The 22,673-nt window shown below is 42.5% G+C and overlaps 1 protein-coding gene across 2 annotated transcripts in view; it reads right to left on the reverse strand.

Moving 5' to 3' along the window:
• MAPRE2 (microtubule associated protein RP/EB family member 2) overlaps positions 1 to 22,673 on the reverse strand; it is a 51,881-nt gene that overhangs the window by 11,208 nt on the left and 18,000 nt on the right. The window contains exons 2-4 of one of the 2 annotated variants that reach the window (XM_054394638.1): positions 20,002 to 20,129; positions 9,449 to 9,594; positions 6,853 to 7,066 (exon numbers count right to left, since the gene is read on the reverse strand). In XM_054394638.1, the coding sequence (XP_054250613.1) occupies positions 6,853 to 7,066; positions 9,449 to 9,594; positions 20,002 to 20,129 (488 nt within the window). The remainder of the gene's footprint in view (positions 1 to 6,852; positions 7,067 to 9,448; positions 9,595 to 20,001; positions 20,130 to 22,673) is intronic. The other variant, XM_054394639.1, reaches the window with a different exon arrangement.

A 22,673-nucleotide genomic window follows, 5' to 3' on the forward strand; every position in this document is an offset into this window, starting at 1 on the left:
TGGCTTTGCAGTCAATTAGTGCAACTGGGGAGTCACTCCTTATGCAGTGCTCAGATGGGCTACATATATAATCCAAGCAGTTCATCATCATACCTTCTGTGAAGGTATTTACACATAACCCACTGACATTCTGAGAAAGCACAGCATTTCATACAAATTTTATATTAAAAATACCTAATGAGCAGCTGCTTTTTTTTTCCCACTGACCACAGAGAACTGCAGTGTAATCAGCACCACAAACATCACCCATTACCAATTCCTTTTCAAGCTGACTGTTGGTGTTCAAACAGAAGCACAGAGCCTTGCTCCTGGAACACCCCAGAACATGCCAGCAGCCAACAGTCTGGAAAGCAGCACAGCAGGACTCATGATGAGCATGAGCCAGCAGTGCATCCTCACAGCAAGGAAGGCCAAGAGCCTCCTGGGCTGCACTGGGAAAAGCAATGCCAGCAGTTTAAGGGAAGGAATTATTCCCCTCTCCTCAGCACTGATGAGTCACATCTGGAGCACTAGGGCCAGTTTGGGGCTCCCCAGTACAAGAGGGACATGGCATACTGGAGAGAGCCCAACAAAGGGCCATGAGAAAGCTGGGACTGTTCAACCTGGAGAAGATAAGGCTCAGAGAGATTCACCCTTATGTGAATGGAGGGTGAAGGTAAGATGGACATGGGCTCTTCTCAGTGGTCCCCCACTCAAAGGCCAAGAGAAAATGGGCACAAACCAAAATGCAAGGAATTCCATTTAAACATAGGAAAAAAAAAAAAGTCTTCATTCTGAGGGTGATCAAATATCGGAATGAGCTGTCCAGAGAGGTTGGGGATGTCTCCATCCTTAGACCTACAGTCCTGAGCACCTGGCTCTAAGTGATCCTGCTTTGAGCAGAAGGGCTGGAATGGATGACCTCAGAGGTGCCTTCCCACTTCCACTGTTCTGTGAGAACTTGTCACAGAATGCTCTGGTTTTAGGTCAATGCAGGGTCCAATTAGGGTGCTTTGTAACAGTACCACAGCTGCTTCAGTTAACACCTGGATGCCTTTTTGTACCTGCTCATGTAGCACTAACAGAGATGGGAAAAATAATTCCACAGTTGAAAGAAATGATTTTGTTCTTGTATTGTTAGATGAACCAGCTTTGAAATGCATTATAACTTTCTGTCTGGTGCTCCAGAAACAATTACTAGTCACTCCATAATGAAATATACCCTTCCCAGTTTCAGCTTCACTATTCCTTTTACTCAAGACATACATTTTACAACCAGATTTACACTTCTCTGACTTTAAACAGCAGGTTTTGGGTACAACAAAGTCTGGCTGTGATTTCCACATGACTTTACATCACTAGCACAGACCTATTTAATGTTTAGAGAAATCCTGGAAGCTGTATGAGTAATTAGTACACCATTAAATATTTATATAAAATTCCAAGAAACAGTGTAGATGGATGAGGATGGTGTGGAGAGCAATGGAAGCCTTGAGCAAGCAATGAGACTTGGCTGCCTCCATGACCACTGCTTCAGTGGAATCTGGGAATTGTTTGTGAATTCTTTAGTCAAATTAAAGGATTTTATAAAATGAAATGAATATTCCTGAGTCATGCCACAGAAGAAAAAAAATAAGCAATCTCACCAAGAGGCTACAAAGCTAGCAATTTCTTTACAAGACAAGGAAAAACTCTCCACCCACAACCGTGTGAGAACAACAGCTGAATTAACATTCTGAATTAATACTCACACCCCTTTGTTGCTGCAGCTACACTGGGATGATGCAAGAAACTGCTCAACTTAGGGATGCTTATTGGCATAAGTGATGACAAATGATGCTTAATGAGAATGAACTGACCTCAGACAAAGCCTGACTTGACTTTCACAGCACCCCAACACACAGTGGTGCAGACACCCAATTAGCCTGGGGTGCTAACTTCTGAGTGGGTGGACTCCCCTATCCCCTCAGCTCTCCATACCTCCACTGCTGCTGACTACAGCACAGTCTGATGAGCTCTACACTGATTATCACTACCAGACAGCTGGCAAGGAGAAATGTGTACAAATACTTGAAACTGAAGCATCTTTTACAAATTTCAGCAGAGCAACCCATGCAAGAACATTCACCAGCGTCTACTTCTTAGATAAAAAGGTTTTGTTGATGACATAACTCCTCTTTAACAGAAGGTGATTTGACAGATGGAACCAGTCACAATCTTTCCTCCATCATAAATGAAGACTTTCCTTCAGGTTGTAAATAACCAACATTTTAATGGCAAATATTGATTGCTGTCAATTGAAACTCCTATTCTCTCTAGAAACATCTTCAAGGATGCAAGCATTTGTCTTCAAGAGATGAAACCACTCCAAGCAGGCTTAACAGAAGAATACAATTCACAATTTGAAATGATCTTTAAAGCCCTGCAGCTTCTAAAACTCAGCTGCCTAGCTACGAGGAGAAAGCAGCCTCCAAAGGAAGATCTGAAAGAAAATGTGAAGGAATGCATCTTGAAATAGGAAAGGTCACGCAAAGATTTGAGCAACAGACATGCAAACCACACCCAGAGCACGCTGGAAATTAAGACAGCAGTTTTCATTACTGTCTTTTTTTAAACACAATCTTCTTTCTAGAGAAAGGGCCCTGGCTCCTGCACTGTGCTGCTTCGAGGTCTAAATTCTTGAGCTGAGTGGGTTTTAAAAATTAAACCCTCCTCATGCTGGCAGAGGAGGTGTGCCTGTATTAAGGCTGAGCCACTTTCCTCTCTACCTCCCAAGCCCACACTGTCATTGCACATGCTGTTCCTGTCAGCTAGTACAATTCCTTGGCCTCATATGAACTAGGCACTAAAAGCATTTCCAGTTTGCTGCCCCGTGGCTCTTGCCACCCCCAGCATTACCCTGGAGCACCACACCACCAGCAGCAGCAGAAGTGGCCATCACCAATACTTGGAAGAAAAAGGTGGCATATTTGGGTGGAAAGCAAAGCAAAAAAAAAAAAAAAAAAAAAAAAGGAAAAAGCAGCATTAGGAATTCTCCAGTCCCCCAGGAATCCTAATCGTATCACTAGCTGCTAAAATAAAGCCTGGTTTTGTGGAGTACTTTTTTTTTTATCCCTCAAAATTAATTTACAGCACACATCTGCCACAGCAGGATATACCATTTCCCTAAAGAAAATCGGTATTTTTCTCACATAATTGGCTGTTTGATGGCATGCACATTATATATAAAGCATTCATGCACAAACAGTTCATTCTGCCCTGCTTATTTTCCCTGTCATAGCATGAGTATTTTTAGCCCTCATGTGATCCTCCAGTATTTTCCAGCTCTGCTTTAGTCATCCTGCTCTCACTGAATATTTCAAACTAAAATCTCAAACAGCCTTCAGATCTAAGAACCTCTCTCATGTGTAGCTTACATGTAAATAATTAATTTTATTAAGCTGTCTTTTACCCATGTACTTTTGACACCCCACGCCCATGCACAAAGCAGTGCTCCATGGATTTGCTCTGACACAGAGGAATACTTACATAAGACACTAAGCTCAAATCCTGACAACCTGACCACAGTTTTCAATTTGATCAGATGGAGCTTTTGCTGCTATTTTTCCAGAGGGAGCATTAAAATTGGCACAAACAACAATGCTCTAATATTTTAATCCTGGACCACGATTTTGATTCTACATCTGCAGGCTGTTTACCACTGCATTAAGAGAGGAGGAGAGGCCGTAGGAGATTGAAAGGCAGCTCAGGGCTGGCAGATGGCATTTGATTTAAAAGCAGCTGTGGTGCCTTTGGCAGAGAGCCTGCAGCGGTGGTCTGTGCTGCTGGCTCCACTCCCCCAAGGATGCAAACATCCTGGTTCCCTGAGAGGGGAAACTGCCTTTACCTGGCAAATCCTTGCTGCTCCTATTTCTTCTAGAAGCAGCCTCTGGCACGTATCACCAAAGCCACCCACCCGCTCCACAGCAGCAAATCAGCTCTGCCCCTGAAGGAAGGGACGAGGCACAGCAGATTAGTTGCAGGCACCTATTTATGCTTCCATTTCCAAGCTGCATTATCCTTGACCTGCGCTGACTCCTTGGATAGCCTTTGGAAGGGGTAGGAGCCATGGCTGCTGGCCTGCTCCCTGACTTATACCAAACCTGGGTGCATTTGCAGATTCCTCGAGCTTTGGGTTGTTCCCAAAGCATTTGGAAGAATGAAATAAACCCCATGCTCTGCACCTGCAGAGACAGAGATCAATACCCATGGATAGCACAGAAAGCAGCTAGGGGTCTTGTCGAGATTTAGTGTCAGATTAAAATACCACAAATAATTCTAACTAACACCAGTACCTTCTTGGGTAAGCCTTCAGAGCAGTCCTTAGGGATTTAACTACTTGCTTGTGAATTTAAAGCCATACCTTAGCCTAACTCTGAAAACACAGTCTTAGAGCAGTGTTGTAAAGCAGTTATGAATTAGAAAGATCAGCACCTCTTAAATCACTCAGAAACACCAAAGCTCCAGCAAACAGCACTGGGAGAGTTATTCCAGGGGACAAAAGGAATAATCTGAAATGTATATGAAATTACTAATAGTTAAGTAAGTAACTCTAAAGTTATTCTTTAGAAATGTATCTATTTGATCAAGTTAGAATAGGAATATTTCAAAATATAGCTACTCTTGTCCTGTTGAGTTATTAAAAACAAAACCCCATAAAATATAATGAGTATCCACATGTCTGCTTGGTCCTGACACTAAACAACAGATACACTTAGGTATGTCCACTGCACACTGCTTAAAAGCTCTTGGATTCTGTGGAAAGATCTTCTGTGTTCTTTATTTTCTCTCACTATTCCTTCTTTTGTTTCATTAATCAACCGAACCAAGGCGATAGTAGGATTTCAAAGCTTCAGTGTTAATGCAGAACAAATGACCCAAATGAAAAATGGCATTAAAAAAAGAAAATGTGCAAAACCCAGGCAAGCTACTATGGCAAACTGCTACAGATGCTGGCAAATGCTTGCTGCATGGGTGGAAGAGGTTACTGCATCAAGCAGCCCACAATGGTTATGCTGCTCCCACAGCGAAGTCACTGCAAGTACAACCATGCCCAGAACCTCAGCCACTTCAGCCAAGACCCAGGGAAGCAGAACAAGAAAACATTCCACACAGAAGTCATAGAAAGCAGTTTACACTGTGCCATCTGATGTTGTTCTTACTCATGGGTATGTATACTCATGGGTATATTCCCTCTTTCAGCTTGTAACCTAAGGGAAAACAAAGCTTCAGATGGAGTGGGGAATTCTTAACTTGCTGCAGGAAAACTTCTGAGATCTTCTCGTTTTTGCCCTTTTCATATAAATGGCTAAATTTGTTTTGCTTGCATAAGCATATCATGCTTCGTGTAATACCTGTAATAAATACTCCTTCATGGCCAGCTAAGTATGCACAAGACAGAAGCATATCTTTCATGGTGATTTCCCAATTACCCAGGGCTTGCTTCCACATCATCCCAATTTATTCCCAAATGGCAAGAGATGAGGCCCACACAGAAGCATATGGCTCTCCTCTCAGTGTCCTCTATCAACAGGCACCCAGTAAAGAGCTCTGTCAAGGGCTGAGTTGACTCTGCTGCTGTTATTTGTGCCATGCTGCAGTTAACCCTTCTGCTAAACCATTTCAAGGCACCAGGATACATGATATGGTGAGGGGAGGCACAAAGGCACAATACATCAGTGAAAAGAGAGAACACAAGGTCACCCAGAAACTGAATACACCTACAAATGATTGACAACTAACGAACCAGCCCTGTTCTAAAATGCAAGTGACAATAAAAAGTAGAACTCTCATTTCACCTAGCATCATGTATTGTCTCAAAGCCTCTCCTCAGCTCACCAGAAATTAAACTAGTGTCCTGTCTCATACCTCTGGACAATACTGAAGATACTAATGAAAGAAGGTTTCCAAGAAAAAGCTAACTCTCACCACAGGATCTTACCAAAACCCACCACATTATCTCCGACATCCTATTCCATACCAGGGCTGGGAAGGCACCAGACATGCTCATCATACAACCAGAACATGACCCAAGATCCCTGCATTATCCTCCATACCAGCTGGCTAGTTCCACTCCAGTAGCTATTCTGTTTCTCTAGGATTGTCACCTTCACAGCTTTAACTTGGATGACTTATTTGTGACGTTGGTAAAAAGAGACCATCTGCAAGAAGAATTAACAAGTGCAGTGAAGTCTGTGTTTAACAAAGGTGTCTTTTTCCAGTCTCCCAGCTGGCTAACATCATGACATTAGCACTTGGGTTTTTTTTTTGTTTTCAAAGTGAGTGCAAGACTGTTGTCTTGACATGGGAAATCATAGCACAGCAGGCCCTGAAATTCAGAAGCTCAGACACAAGATGGTGCAAACCAAAGATGTAAACAAGCTTTAGAAGCCCAGAGCAGCACTGCCCTGCTATTAGGTGCTCAATTTCCTGGAAACACTAATGAGCTGAAGGCAGCTGGCCAAGTATGCCCCACTGACGTCAGAAGTGATCAGAGCAGGAGGCTAAAATCCGAGTTTGATTCGAGAGCACAAGCCAGCCTAAAGCTGAGGTTGCCTCATACCTGTCCCTTTGCCAGCACTGGTGCACGTCTGAGCCCAAGAGAAGACAAGACACAGATTTAAGCCAGCTGAAAATTAACTCATTTGAGGAATGGGTGAGCATGAATAAGATAAACCCACCAGGACAAACCAAGAAGGAATTAAGCGTGCCTGTGACAAGACCAAAAAAACCAGCCCACCCACATGAGGAAATAATTTTAAGCTGGTATTTATGTAAGATGGATCACAGTTTATATTTGTCCTCAGAGAGCAAATTCTTTAAGGTCCAAAATACCTGCAGTTGGAGAGTTTGCATGGTGAGACTTTTTAGGCAGGTTGAAGATCTGTTCACCAGGATCCGGCGGGGGAATTGCGTCTTGGCCTTGCCGAGCTTCCACAGGATCATATTCCTTCCCATCATAGTTAGCATCAAAGAACTTTTTGAACCATTGAATGAAATCTAAGTTGTCTTGGAAGCGCCCTTTGACCAGTTTTTCCACAGGAATTACCTGAAAGGTAAGAATAAAGGTTCAACAACATATCACTGCCAGGTTAAAATATCAGAATCACACACACACTTCTCTGGAAAAAACCCCAAACCAACCATATCAGCATATCGTCCTCTGCCATTGTTTCCTTCCTAAAAGAAAGGGAATTACAGTGGATTTGTCAGTGCTCCTAAGAAATAAAACCAAAATTAAGAGCCAGCCTTTGAAGTGGCTGCACAGCGGCTGTCTGTAAGCCTTCATAAGTGCTCTTCAACAGAGTTACTCCTTCCTTTCTGCAGTGAGAGCCCTGATGAGTGAAGCTGTTCTAGGAGTAACATCATTTTTAGGCAACCAGGGATTTACAATTGGCATGCTGAAAATGAACAACTCTTCAAAAGGTCCACACAGGAGTTTCCTCCTGTGCTGGAGTGGGCCCAGAGTAAGTGAAGGGATTGGAGGGAAAATCATATGAGTAGAGGCTGAGGGAGCTGGGGTTGTTTAACCTGGAGAAGAGGAGGAGACTCAGGGGGGACGTTATCACATTCTACAACTACCTGAAGGGAAGGTGGGGGTCAGGCTCTTCTCCCAGGCTACTTGTGACAAGACGAGAGGCTGTGGTATGAAGCTGCGCCAGGGGAGGTTTAGGTTGGATGTTAGGAAGAACTTTCTTATGGAAAGGGGAATTAGACACTGGAATGGGCTGCCCAGGGAGGTGGTAGAGTCACCATACCTGGAGGTGTTTAAGGAAAGATTGGATGGGGCACTTAGTGACATGGTTTAGTCATTGTGCTGGTGTTCGGTCATAGGCTGGACTTGATGATCTCAGAGGTCTGTTCCAGCCTCAATAACTCTGTGATTCTGCTCTACTTTGAACTACAAAAAAAAAAAACCCAAAACCCCAAACCCAAACTAGCAGCTTTTCCAAGACACACTGAAGTTCAACCCAACCTACATTTTGTTAGTACAAACTGACTCTGAGGTTTTAACCCTGTAATTTTTTTTTCAGCTCCATATATAGCTATACATAGAAGAGTTTGTGGACATGGAAGTTGACTGAAATGCCCAAGAAGTTTTAGTAAAACAGAAGAAAGGCTATGAGGATGTCTCCACACTCATATCCTGCAAAAATTTTCACAGAAATGAAACCTCCAGAAGCTGTCTGGGGCCAGTATCAAAGTGCTTAAGCTTCCCAGACACTATGGGCAGACAAGGAGCACAACCACAGAAGAAGGGTTGTCCTGACTTAATTCATGCAGCTGAGTAAAGACCCAAGTTAAATGGACCTTAAATACCTCCTAAAGGCATTCCATTTTCACCTGGAAAAAAAAGGGTACCTAAAACCATTGCAATTTTCATTTCTTCTTCAAGATTAAGCCAACTTCACAGCATTTTATGAGTCTATGATAGTGCTGTAAGGATTAACCTAGCATTCTGCATGCCCCTTCAGGTTGCTCCATTTACATCTTAACTCTCTATTGAGAGGTTATAGTAGGTTTGCTCCCTATAGAAAAACTGACAATGGTAACTTTATTAGGCTTTCCAATGTCTCAGTAGCAAATCACACTGTAAACAGAAGCACCCACAACATTTCAGGAAAGAGAGGGAGGGTTTTGCAGTGCCTTATAGAAGTCTTAGGAGACTCTCTGTTAAGACTGTATAAATCTCAGAATAAGGGAACATAAAAGCCAGAACAGAACCTCAAAATGGCACACAAGTAGTGCATCTGTGCAAGACTAAAAGCACAGCCACATAACTTTCATTATTCATTTTTGTCAACACGGTAATTTAATTGGTGAGTCCATCAAACTCTCACATTCAAGCACAAATCAATACTTCATGGTTGAGCAAGCCACTTCCATCCTGAACTTCACAAGATCACATGTGCTGCCCACCTATTGAATCACTGGGTAAATTATTCCAGCTCTTGAATAATTCATATTTCTTAAACCCTGTTTTGGACAAGAAACATGGAATGCTTGTAAGAGCAGCACATTTCCAAGTTATTTTGTTGGAAATTTAGGTTATCAGTAATTTTACTGTATCTAAGGTCCACAGATGGTAAGGAATTTCCAACACATGGTATGTTATCAAAAGGGTCTCTGATATTAAGATATAATGAGTTAGGCCATGCAATTCCTCAGTGGACACATGGACTCAATTTTCAGTTTGTACCTAAATAGAGCATGTCAAATTTCTTCCTTTATACCTAAACACTCTTTTCAAATTATGAAAGGGCAAGAAGAAGATCCTCACATACAACTTGCCACTCCAGTTCTCAGCCCAAAGGCTGAAAAAGTAGACTTTAAAGATTCTGACATTTTGTTTCCCTTACTTAATATTTTTATCCAGTTGATTCAACTTTTAACAGCTGTAGTGATGGAAATACAAGTACAGAATGCTTACCTTATCCACATTCATTCTTTTAAATGATGCCTGCAGGAGTTTGAAGTTGTGAATGTATTCATGCTCCAACTTTGCTTGAAACTTTACTTTCTTCAAGCTAATGCACCCTGGGAACAACATGTCCATGAACTGGCAGTAAGCTGCTCCTATAACAAGAGGAAAAATAGTTATTAAAAAAAAAATAAATAGCAGATTTTCCAAGGACACCTTGTGCTTAGCTATTTGCAATGGGTTTGATGTGATTAGGAATCAAACTAAAATATTCTCTAAAGGAAAAGGAGACTTCTGGCAAGTTAAAAACATCAGATGACAAATTTCCATCTTCTTACAGAAAGCTCTCTCAACACAATTAGTTATTCAAAACTCAACCTTAGCAGAAGTACTGGCAGATATGTGGCAACAGAAAAATGACACTACAATTAAAAGTAAGGATATACAGATAATGTATGGCTTGACTACACTCAGTGCTATTTAATTCAATGCAAAAGGATTATTATGCAATCACTTCATGTTATAAATTGAATTTGTTCCTAACTCTGTCCTTTCATTCTCCCTATACCCCAATTATGAGCTTTACTCTGATATCGAAGTAATTGCCTGGGGGCCTTGGAAATGCACTGCACAACCTTTCATCTAGATCCTTGTAGAAAACTAGAAGCCCAAAGTGTTCACAGGAGATTTTTCTCCTTCTGCTGGTAACACAAATTCCATCTGCACACCTTCAGATAGAGTCTTACAAGCTCTAAGACTCTCGTTATGGTATTTCCTTGCATTTTCTTCCCATCCTGCTGGCAGGAGTTTCTGTGCCTTTGCCAGCCAGGAGGTGGTCCTGGGTCTGCACAGCACTGGAGGGCAGAAAGCACTGGACTGCATCCACATGACAGCATGAACCTGGTCTCTGATACATGGAAGCTGGCTGCCAGGCTGTTTCCACAACAGGAGGATTTTATTCCATTGGCAAACCCCATTCATTGTAACCCTCCTTCCTGAGCTCCAGAGGCAGCCTACCAGCATGGACTGAACTGAACACTGAACTGCAATGACAGGAAACTTCCCACCTCCCAAATGGCAGAGAGCAACAGGAGAACATAAAAATACCATTGCAGTCAACAGGGAGATGTAGGCTATGTACATATTTAATATTATATAGGTATGTATTTATAATTTAAAATTATACCTTCTAAAGCTTGTAGCTGTCACATTGCATTTGAACGTTAAACATCAGAACAGAAGAATGGGGACAATACTTTCCACGCTGCCCATGGCTGAGATTTCCTGGGGGCAGCAGACAGAGCAACCCTCCTTTAAGAGATGCAAAACTGCAATGGGAGAAGCCTCATCCCTGCAAGTTTTTAAGGTCAGGCTGGATTGGGCTCTGAGCAACCTGATCTAGTGTGAGGTGTCCCTGCCCATGCCAGAGGGGTTGGAACTAGGTGATCCTTGAGGTTCCTTCCAACCCTGATAATCCTATGATTTGAATGTCTTTACCTCCCAGCCACAGCACATGTAGTCCTCTGCACCCTGGACAGCACTTTAAACCTGTTCAATTTACTCTACAACTGAGGCTTCAATGCAGGTGCATTACAGGAAAGGAATATTTTCACCAGAATGCATAGAAACTGGTAGCAGAGATAATGACATGGCTTGTGACATATCTCTTGCATAATTTACATGAACAAAAGGGGTTTTATGCCACTATATTTTATTCAAGATTGAAAAACTTCCCTAGATTTTCTAAGCAAAAAAAGAACATAAAAAAACTGAATTCCAAAAAACCCCTAAGCCTTAACAAATCTATACAGAGGAGCTGAAAACATAGTGCCTGTCCAGAATCACAGAATTGTTTGGGTTGGAAAAGGCCTTTAGGATCATCAAGTCCAACCATCAACCTAATATCACCATGGCCATTAAATCATGTCCCAAAGTGCCATCTCCACACATTTCTTGAACACTTCCACAGACAGTGACTCCTCCACCTCCCTGGGCAGCCTATTCCAGTGGTTCTCACACTAAATTGCTCTCTATGTCCAAAAACTTTTATATGCACAAACATGCACATACACACAGAAGCAGAAATAAGTCGAAATCACAGATGAAAACTACAGCTGGTAGCACTGCAGAAGAGTGATCAATGCTAAAAACCCCTTACCCTGTGTTATTTAACAAGCAATTTAGAACCACTGGCTAAACATCCTCTTGTGTTTTGATTCTGTTCTATAGAACATTGATGTAGCCAGAGGAGATTCACAGGGCAGGCTCCAAGCTGCAAACGTGGCTGGGCTGATTGCAACCCCAGCAGCCACCACTTTAGGCTGGAATTGGAAAAAGCCCTGCAGCATCCCAGTTTGCAGGTGCTGGTTGGGCTTCCCACACCAGGCACCAGAGGGGACTGGACCCATGGGGTTGGGACAGGCAGGCAGCTGCCAGAGGAAGGGAAGGGATGCTGGGGCAGAATTAAGATACAGAAGAACAAACAGAATTGAAAAGCTTGTTTAAAGCTATTACAATTGAAGAGTTTTAACCAGGACTCAGTTTGATTTTCACATATTTGATACTTTTCTCTGTGATAAGAATTGTCTGTGCGTTTGCTTGAAGGAAATATTTTTCAGGTAATCTAAAAACATAAATCCAGTCACATTGGATCAAAGTTCCTTCAAATTATTCATTCCCTGCAAAGCTGCAGCAACTTGACCACACATTTGGCAAAGAGAGGACAGTTTGTGGATTAGTCACCAGTACCAGTACTGGAGCAATGGTTGCTAGTACTGATGGGGAACTGCACACACCCTGTAGTGCTGTTGCTGGGGTGACAACAACAAAAAAGCAGTTCCTTGGCAAGGAGCACGTGTGACCTAATGGTTTTGATAAGAGAAAAAAAAAAATCCCACACAAACACCAGCAATCACTGTTTACAGTACAGCAGCACTTGGGGCTTGCCTTTTGCTTCAGGCTTCCTGGAATTGCCTCCTTGGGAGTGATGTTAAGGCAGGCAAACATCAGTAGGTTCCTGACTTTCAGAGTGCAGATTTTCATTTAGATTCCAAATATGGCTGTTCTGTTATGACACTCAAGGTTTGTTGTTTGGTTGTTTTGTTTTGGGTTTGTTTATTCATTTATGGGGAGTTTTGTTTGGTTGGGTGTTTTTCCTTTTTTTTTCCCTTTTTTTTAAATTTGTGTTTGGTTTTGGTGGTGTTTTTGATTTTTTAGGGTTTTTTTGGGTTTTTTTAATTTAAAGTGGGCATGTTTGTGAGCATGAAGTTGTGTTACACATAGCCACACATTTGAAAAAAAATAGCATGATTCAGGCTGAGTTCTCCACTGGAAACCACACTCTTCAAATGACACAGAATCACAGAATTGCAGGGCCTGGAAAGGAGCCCTGAAGATCATCCAGTCTAACCCTTGTGCTACAGCAGGGTCACCTCAAGTATATCACCCAGGAACACGTTTAGGTGGGTTTTGAATGTCTCCAGAGAGAGAGGCTCCACAATCTCTCAGGGCCTCTTCCAGTGCTCTGCCACCCCCAAAGCAAAGAATTTTTCCTTGTATTTGTGTGGAACCTCCTGTGTTCCAGTTTGGATCCACTGTCCCTTGTTCTGTCACTGGACACCAATGAGAAGAGTCTGGCTCCATCCTTCTGACACTCACCCATTAGCTACTGATAAGCACTGATGAGATCCCCTCTCAGTCTCCTCTTCTCCAGGCATTACCATTTGCATTTCTTATTTGTATTTCCAGCAGCACCTAGCTGTGACCTAGCATACAGGTCAACAAAATTCCATTTCTCCAATTAAAAAAAAAAACACCACCCAATTTAAGAGGTTTCAGCCCATTCCCTAGTCAATGGTCAAGCCCACACCAATTTACTGCCTGCTTAGTTCATGGGACTGTGCATCACTGAAGCCACTCTAGCCTAAGCCTCAGCTTCCCAAGGAAGAGTCTTGGGAAAGCACTGGAAAAACAAAACTGGTGCAGGTGAGGGTGCAGAGCCCAGCACTCCTGCAGAGCTGCATGAGCACAGCTGCCCAGTGAGGGCAGAGTCAGCACCTGCACACAGATGGGAGCTTCTGAAAGCAACACCCACCACAGCCTACAGCACAATGTCCCTCCTACAGCCTTACAGAGGTCACTGAGATACAGAACCACAGAATATGCCTGGTTGAAAGAGACCTCCAAGATCATCCAGTCCAACCTTCAACCCAGCACTGAAGGGTTAAACACTAAACCATGCCCTTAAGCACCAGGTCCATGCACCAGTTCAACACCTCCAGGGATGGTGACTCTACCACCATCCTGGGCAGACCATTCCAATGTTTGAGAAGCCTTTCAGTGAAGAATTATTTCCTAATATCCCTCCTGGTGCAGCTTATAACCATTTCCTCTAGTCCTGTCACGTGCCACCAAGAAGAGGCTGGTCCCCTTCTCACTCCAGCCTCCCTTCAGGTAGTTGTAGAGTTGTACACTAACTGACATCTGCTCCAGAAAGTCCACCTGTATCCCACACAGGTGGAGCATCTCATAGAACCATAGAATCAGTTGGAAAAGCCCTTTAAGATCAAGTCCATCCCAGAATATCCACTGATCATTCTCTGTAACGCATGTGGCAGGGATTGTGTTAATTTGTATTCTCTTCTTCTTAAATATGTAAATTGCTAAACTGCTCATAAATTATACACAGTAGAGCTTTTAATGCTTAATTTTTAGCAATTTTTTTAAATTCATTAATTTTTAAATGGGAAGGTCAGAATAATTTTGGAAAACACAGCTCCCATTTAACTTAAAATAGCTGCATAGCTCATCAGGCCTAAAAAAAGTAGCAGGCAAAACCCAACAAAATCTTCTAAAAGAGGGAGAGATGAAGCAACCTACTGCAAGTGAGTGCAAAGAGTAATTAAATAGCAATTTTTTATAAAGTAAAAGCCCTGTTTAAGTTCTACTCCTCCTGAATTCTTAATGAATGACATCTAAGGGAAAAAAAAATAAAATCATTGCCTGAAAATCTCACAACATGAATCTGGAAGCTTCCTCAAAGTTTTGGAAGGGATCTTAAACCCAGTCATTAACATCCATTGTATCCCTCTAATCCTAAACATCATATGGAAGACATTAGAGAGTCATTGACACGAAGCATCCTCTGTGCTGCATGACCTCAGGACAACATGCCAGTTCCTTGAAACATGGCTTGGTTACAGACTGCAAATGGGATCAAGCCATGTTTTAATCGTGTTTCCAAGTTGCACTACAGACTCAGCCTTTGCAAGGCTGCAAACTGGAAAAAACCCAAACCCACTGATGTTGAAGCATGCTTCAGCTTTGCAGGCACTAGCACACTGGGTTGCAATCACGCTGGCACCAGTTGCTCCAACAGGGTGCTATAGTGCAGATTTCAGTAGCATGTGTAGGAAGATAAGGATTCATATGGGCACCAAGCAAGACACACCTTCTGAGCCATGAAACAACAAATCCTGGGCAGCTAAACCACAGAACACTCCCCACTGGCACGTATATATAGGGAAACAATGCACAAGAGGAAGTCCTTCTCACCAGCTCTCTCTGTCTGGGCAGCACACTTCTCCAGTCACCTCAGCCCTGCTGGGGCTAGTGACCAGTCCAAGGCATAAAGTCCCAGCGTGCAGTCCCTGGATGCAGAAGACCTTGGACACCCTTCACAAGCCAGTAACAACCCTACATTCTCCTCCCCACACAAGGCTGGCCACAAAGGACAACAGGCTGCAGGAGATGTGATGGAGCTCGCTCTCAAATCCTGAGTTGGAGAGGTGACAGAAAGAGCAACAAAAGATGACATCCGCCCTGCCTTCACACTGCCTGCCTTCCTCCAAGATCAGGATGGGGGAGTACCAATAAAATGTATGTATGTAGGGACCATGTATTTTCACAGGAGGAATGCCAACTGTGCTAGCTACAGCAGTCACCACATGAAAAATTCCCTGTGGCCATATCCAGGACATCTGCAGAGAAGCCATCACAGTCTGAAATCTGAAAATGCCAAACCACATGCTCTCTTTATAATACAGTCATTTATTAAAAGCAAGAGGAGAAAAAAAAAACCCAGCCTGCTTTTAATCCTTCATCTTTGCATACAAATCCTGCAAGACAGAAGGTCTGCATGCACTGGAGGCCAGACAATTTGCAAGTTTATAATTCTAATGAGAATTTTCAAATGCAGGAGTGAGGGGAAAGGATTCTCTATCTTTTTAACCTCAAAGGATTACACAAGTATAGCAAAGCCAGAAATGATATCTTGCTTCAGGCTGCATTTTCCTTTCTATAGACACTTACCATTTCTAGCTTCCTTATTCATAATTTATATAGCTTGTACACTTTGTGTTGTCTCTTTTTAATTCATATGCAAGCCCTCTCTAATCTCCTGCTGACTCTTATTTTGAATACACTCTCACGTAGCAGCCAAACACTCATGAAAAGCCTTGAAACACGTTCACTTGGTATTCCCTATGGATGAAAACCAGCCTTGGTAAAGAAAATGCACTTACAAGCTATTTAGTCAGAATTCTTTTCAAGCAGCCACTGTGTATTCATGACAAAAATAGCATGACTCCCAAGAAACAACTAGTGTCATAATTCACTTGAAACTCCAGCTTCCCAAGACTGTGGGTGTTGCACAAAGGATCCTACAGCATTAGATCCACTCAGTTGTTCTCCATTATTTTTTCATTCATGTACCAAATGAAACACTCTCAAGTCTAATGCCCATCCAAAGGCAACACACCATGCCTGCAGTGAAAGCCATGGATGATACATTTCATGCTCAGGTTAACAACCTTGCAGAAAGTCCAACCCAGAGACCAACCAGTGACACAATGATGCTCACCTCAAGTGAAGGGAAAGGTATGGCTTTCAGGTGCTCCTAGAGATTCTCTCTTGAGTCATCAGAACTAAATTACCAGAGGAGCTGCAGACTAAATTTAGATTCTCCAGGGCTGCACCCATCTAGAACCTGGCCTTTTTGGCACATCACAACTACAGCAGGCATTCAGAAAGCTCAGGGGACACTGCACTTTGCTTGGCCTACTTAGCAGAGACAAAAACTCATCTAAAGCTCCCAAAGAACACAAATACTTTATGACTAAGCCAGCCTCTTCCTTTGCTGCTCCTCATCCTAGCAGCTCTGCTCCTGTTAAATGGCAGCTGGGGAATAGGATGTGTACAATCAAGGCTCCTTCAACACAGCAGTGAGAAAAACGAGGTTTGATTGATTTTTCTGTCATGTTAGGCTTTAGGTATGCTCTGAATAATGCCTTTAGGAAAAGCAAAATGCCACATTATTCCTTACTGTTTAAGCTCTGAATTCCAAAATTATTGCTAGGTTAGCTGCAAAATGTGGGCACTTGTGAGTGTTTGCAACATCTAGGTAGCTCGTGTTTTCTGAAAAGAATGCCCTCAAGCTTTTACTTCAAACTTAGCATCCTCCCACCTCCACCCCTGCTTCCTTCCCCTGCTGTTTTTTGCCTTCCTTTTAGCTTTTTCTGGCCTTTCAATTGCTCCTTATTAGCAAAAATGAACAAGAATTGATTAGTCATGTAACAGCATGACAAATCTTAATGCCTTTTTTTTTTTTTTCCTTTCCTTACTAAAAAAAAAGACACCCATGCAATTTTAGAGCAGGTTATAAAAATGCAGTTACAGTGGCTCTGCTACTCCCTGTTAATGCTGTGAAATTCTACATAGTTGTAAAGAGTTTCCCACATATTTCTTCTCTTTGAAGTCCTGGAGAAATGCTAGAGTATTTTATGGGAGCTAATGCTAAGCTGCATGAAAGCTGCCAATGCTTCAAGGAACATCAGCCAAAGGAATGAGCTGGATCAGCTGTTCCCAAACTATGGTTCATACCCTGCTTGCTGGTGGCTCTGCCTGTCAGCTGGCTGGTCACTTGTGCTACTGTTCCCTCAGTTTCTATCCTGGAAACTACACACAAAATACATTAAACAAACTACTTGGTGTTTACACAGTAAACTCTGTTAAATACAGCAAGATTCCCAAAGCTTCTTGTGCCTCTTTTTCCAGTTCCCACACCTGCATGTATTGCATGTGAGAAATCAACTCCAGTCTGGAATGGAAAGGACCCAGTCCATAAGGCTACTGCAGCTGTGATGACTGACATCACCTAGATAGAATGCTTCTTCAGATAAGAACTATTAAAGCCCCTTCTTGGGCTGCAATGCAAAAGGAACAATGTGCAAGTGTCAAACCAAATGGGGGAATTCAGCATTAATATATGAATGTTAGTATATGATGCAAAAGCATCAGGTAACAACAGCAGTTAATACAGTCCAGGAAGTCCTAAAGGAAGAACAGATTGAATTTTATACAGGATGGAGTAAGAGCTCTAAATAAGATGACCTTTTTTTTTTTTTTTCAGTTTTTCCCTTGTGGTGCGTCCTAAAATCCTCACTGGAGGTCATGGAAAAAGTTGTGTAAGGAGCTGTGTAACGAAATGGGACAGTGGGTTTGTGACAATTTCCATGCTTTTCTGCTGCCTGCCTCAGCCAGCTGAACTCTCTCAATGTGATCTTCTGAAAGATATTTAACTCACTCTATTCTGCACAATCAAATTTGCTTAGGTCACCTCTTCCCTACTTCGGGAAACGGTTTGGGGTTGGTATTTTTTCATAAGCCCACACACATTTAACTTGATGGAGAATTGACTTCAAAAGCTTCCTTTCAACTGTTTATGAGCATATAAATAGCTATGCAGGAACAAGTCAATAACTTGTCTAGTATGCTTCCTGTTTCAAACAATGGCAAGCACTGGGCATTTGGGGATAAAAATGTCCATTTCTTTCCCTCTCCTTAGGGGGGGGTGTGTGTGTATCTATATATACAGCTAGATCCATATTTACACACACACGTGCACACACAGCCCCATCTGAGTATTTCCTTTATGTGTAATTCACCCAAAGAGAATACTCAGGCTCAACTTCCAGACATGTAAATGCAACAGCTAAATATAACACTTCAATATCAAATTTAGTAACTGTTAGAAAGGTTATTTCCCATGTTCCATGTCTTTAGTTTGTTATTTTATATCTTTCACTTACATGAACCTTAACCTCAATTGAGCCTCAATTTTATAGTCATTCTGCAAGTCTGCTTCTGCAACTGAGATTTGTTACATTTTCAAGAGCAGGCTATGAGGCTATCACCCTCAAAGGGTTTTATGTACCTTTCAAGGAACATCTCTGACAGAAAATTGATCCAGAATGGTAGGTAAATTCAAATACATAAGACCCCCACCTATTTCAGCAGTAAATAGCTGAAATGTGATGATGTGGTTTCAGTTCTACATACTTAGAGAACTGCCTTCAGAACTAAAATACATACAGCATGTCAGCTGTCTAAGTTAGATCTCCTCTAACACAAACACCTGCAAAATTACAAATCACAGTGGGAAATCAGAAAGAATCACTCCTCAGAGGCAGCAGTATGCTCAGTGAAGCACCAGCCTCTGCCTGTGCCATTTTCAGTCTTCATCTAGGAACATACCCTACTGTTTAACACCTATCTTGTAGTTGCCACCTGATAACCAAACTGTCCAAAGCATTCAAAACATCCCCCTTTGTTTCAGGGCTCACTATCAAATTTGATTATAAGAGTTCAATTACAATTAAAGAGAAAAAGTAAGTGCAGTGTTCATGGAAACCACAAAAGCTTGGAGCTTTGGTGAGAGAGAGCCACCACCTGGGGTGGGTTTTGGTACCTGCAGCAGGAGCTGGTGTTTGGGTTTGGTTCCATCTGAGCATTCCCTATTTGCTGTAACCAACACAAGTGGCTGAGGAGCCACCTCCAGTGGGTCTTGGTGGTCTGCTGGTGGCGAGATCTGCTTCAAAGTTAGAAATTCTTTACCGTGAGGGTGGGGAGACACTGGAACAAGTTGCCCAGGGACGTGGGTGTCCTCTTCCTGGAGGTGTTCAAGGCCAGACTGGATGAGGCTTTGAGCAACCTGATCTAGTGGGAGGTGACCCTGCCCATGGCAGGGGGGTTGGAACTGGATGATCTTCAAGGTCCCTTCCAGTCCAAACCATTCTAGGCAGATTTCCTTGAGGAACTTCTGAAACCCTTACAGCAGCTAAAGGCTCATTTCCTCAAATCCATGGCTTCCCTCACAGCCACACTTGCAGTGTTTTCCTGCAAACATCAGGTGCTGGAGACTTTTATTCACCCAGGGTGTCAGTTGTCTCTTTTTCAGCTGTGTTCATTCTCCATTTGAAAAAATACCACCTCAGTAGCTTTAAAACACAAATCTTCTCACTGTGCTCTCCCCTTGCCTAGTCAAACTTTTCATTGCTCCTATGTATCTTCTGCTACATTTGTCCCCTTCACCCCTGCATCTGTTAGGCTTCCTCAAGGCACCTTATCTCTCCATGATTAATGCGAAGGCAGGAACGCTCTCTTTGCACATGCATTAGTCAGAGTAACTGTTTTACGTCCAAGTGAGAAGTTATCTCTTTTCAACACATCAGACTTTTAAAGTGGTTTTAAAATAAACATTTGTGGAGCAGAACAGGCTTTCTTACCTGAACAGAGCTGTTCAACTTTTGTGTAGTTTAAAGCTAATATGTCGTTAACCCATGCGATGATGTCATGTCTGCTCATAGTCTCTTGGGTTATAGAGGTAGAGTACACGTTGACTGCCATTCCCCAACTAGGAAACAAAAAAACAAAAGAGAGAATATTTGTGACATTTTGATCATTGTTTGCTGGATACAGTGAATTTACACTTCGTGGTCAAACAAAAGACAGAAGGAAAAGCTGCATCTCTACACATAACCTTCTCACCTGGCTGAGGAGACACTGGAACAGGTTGTACAGGGAGGTCATAGCTGAACCCTCCTTGGAGGTGTTCAAAGCCACGTTGGATAAGGCTTTGAGAAACCTGGTCTAGTGGAAGGTGGCCCTGCCAATGCCAGGGGGTTAGAACTAGATGATCTTCAAGGTCTCTTCCAACCCAATCCATTCCATGAATCTATTTCTTGAGAAAGGGGGCTTAGTTTTTATTATTTGATGATACAACTTCCCCAGTGTCTTTTTGGAATCTAGAAACCTATTTCTCTGGCTGTCTTTGTGAACTGAAAGAACATACAATCATCCTGTATTCTGCTTAATACTAATCAGGTAAGGAAAAAAAAAAAAAAGAAAGAAATCAGACAATCTAAGGTTACACAAACAGCATTTCACCACATAGTGCTGCACAAATATAGTGACCTGGTATCAATCACATTTTTGCCAGTGCAGGATGATCATATAATCACAGAATTGTTAGGGTTGGAAGGGACCTCAAGGATCATCTAGTTCCAACCCCCCTGCCATGGGCAGGGACACCTCACACTAGATCAGTAAACCACAGTAACATGACCACACTACAAGCAATGATCAGACTGCCTAAACCAGTATTTAATTCTCAGATAGCTTTTAGAAGATGCAGTTGTTCTGCTTATTCAAATACTGACTTCTTATTGGAACAAAGGCTTTTTGGATCATAAGTCCAGTTCCTAACAGAGTGACTCACAGACACCAGATAACCTTTTTTATCCATTTCCCAACCTCTATCCTGAATGTAACTGAGACTTGCACCCCCAAATGTCTGGTTGGAAAGTTGCTGCAGAGCCCAGTTTCTCTACATCATTAGGAACATTTCCTCTCAGCTTAAACCCATTTGTTCTTCTGCCAACATTATCCTCCAGCTTTAATGGCTTTTTCTTCCCCAGAGCTGATTTCATAATGTGTTAGGGACAGCACTCAGAGTCTGTCCCAACGCCCAGGTAGTCCAGATTGAACAAATCAATTCTCCAAGTCTCTTATCAAGACAGACCTTCACCTACTGGTCATGCCAGCAGTCTTCCTTGAACATAGGTAAGCAGTTTTAAACTGTGTTCAGGTAACATTTCACCAAGACCTTGGAAAATGACCCTCTGTGCTGAAAATTTTCATAGCCACATCATCCTAAATAGATTCTTCCAGTCAGCTAAGATCCTTTCCTGCAAGTAGGTAATTCATAGTAGCTTTTATCATCAGTCCCCAAGTATGTAGACTGGAAACATACTCCAGGATTTTATCCCCCGTTATTCTACACCAGTCACATCTTTGTGTTGCAAGACATTGCCAAGAAGATGAGCACATTCAAGTTTCTCTCAACAAGTTTCAAAGAGCTCAAAGATCATTCACAAAAAGAGTAAATAACTGTCCCAAGACTAGTTACTAGTGTCTCAAGAACTCACTAGCAACAGCCTGGGTATGAGGTGTCTCAGGAATGATCAAATACTCAAAGTTGCACTCTGATTCTCAGGAAGAAAGGCTTTGGTGGGGACTCTACATCTTTGCCTCTAGAGACACCTTGTAGTTAAAATTTAACTGGCTAGCTTTGGTGCCAGTACTGCCACCTCAGCCTCAGACCTCAGCCTTCTGTACCTGAGGAAGAGAGCAGGATCTACTCTGTGGGATCTGAGCTCTGTATGGACTAATTCCACTGAGATTTTGCAGAGTTGTAACCATCTAAAGCTTGATAGCCAGTTCTGTGGTCTTTGTGTTCTCTGCAAGTTACCTCTGCCCATAGTTAGGTATGCTGGAGAAACCCAGATAAAACATGTGAAAAACCCAGCAGCAGGGAATGTGGCTCAGCAACAAGCAAGTGTATAAATAAACCAGTGAATACATTTAAAATACAAGATTATCAAGTCCCTAATATAGGTCACTTTCTAGGAAACAAATTTCACAAACAGAAGGTTGTTCAAATTGTCCCCATCTACTGACACTAACATTCAAAACATAAAATCAGGGAGTTTGCCTGGGGAAGAGAGAGAAACTGGGCTCAAAACATTCATGCTCTGATAGTCAGGCTACTGCTGCCAGCAATTCACTTGAAACCAGGCTGCTCCTCTACCAGCTTCTATAGGGGCACCTCCAGAGCACAGATGAAATGAGCCTGTCCTCAGCCTGTTGAGTTCTTCCTGCAGGCTCCCACAGCTAACTGGATGAACACAGCCCTGCATTCACTCCAACAGCTAGCAAAGGTCATTCTCTTGGCACACACTGAGCGCTTGGATCGAACTGAGCGGCAGGAACAAAGTTTTAGAACCAGGGAGTGCCCTTGTACATTAAAACCACACCAGGATGGCTGGCCATGAGAGCTCAGCTCCAACACCTGGGTGGAAGGGACTGCGCAGCCAAACAGCACCTTTGTTACCAAAGG

This window comes from Indicator indicator, chromosome 31 (genome assembly GCF_027791375.1).
Source record: "Indicator indicator isolate 239-I01 chromosome 31, UM_Iind_1.1, whole genome shotgun sequence".
Classification (NCBI taxonomy): domain Eukaryota; kingdom Metazoa; phylum Chordata; class Aves; order Piciformes; family Indicatoridae; genus Indicator; species Indicator indicator.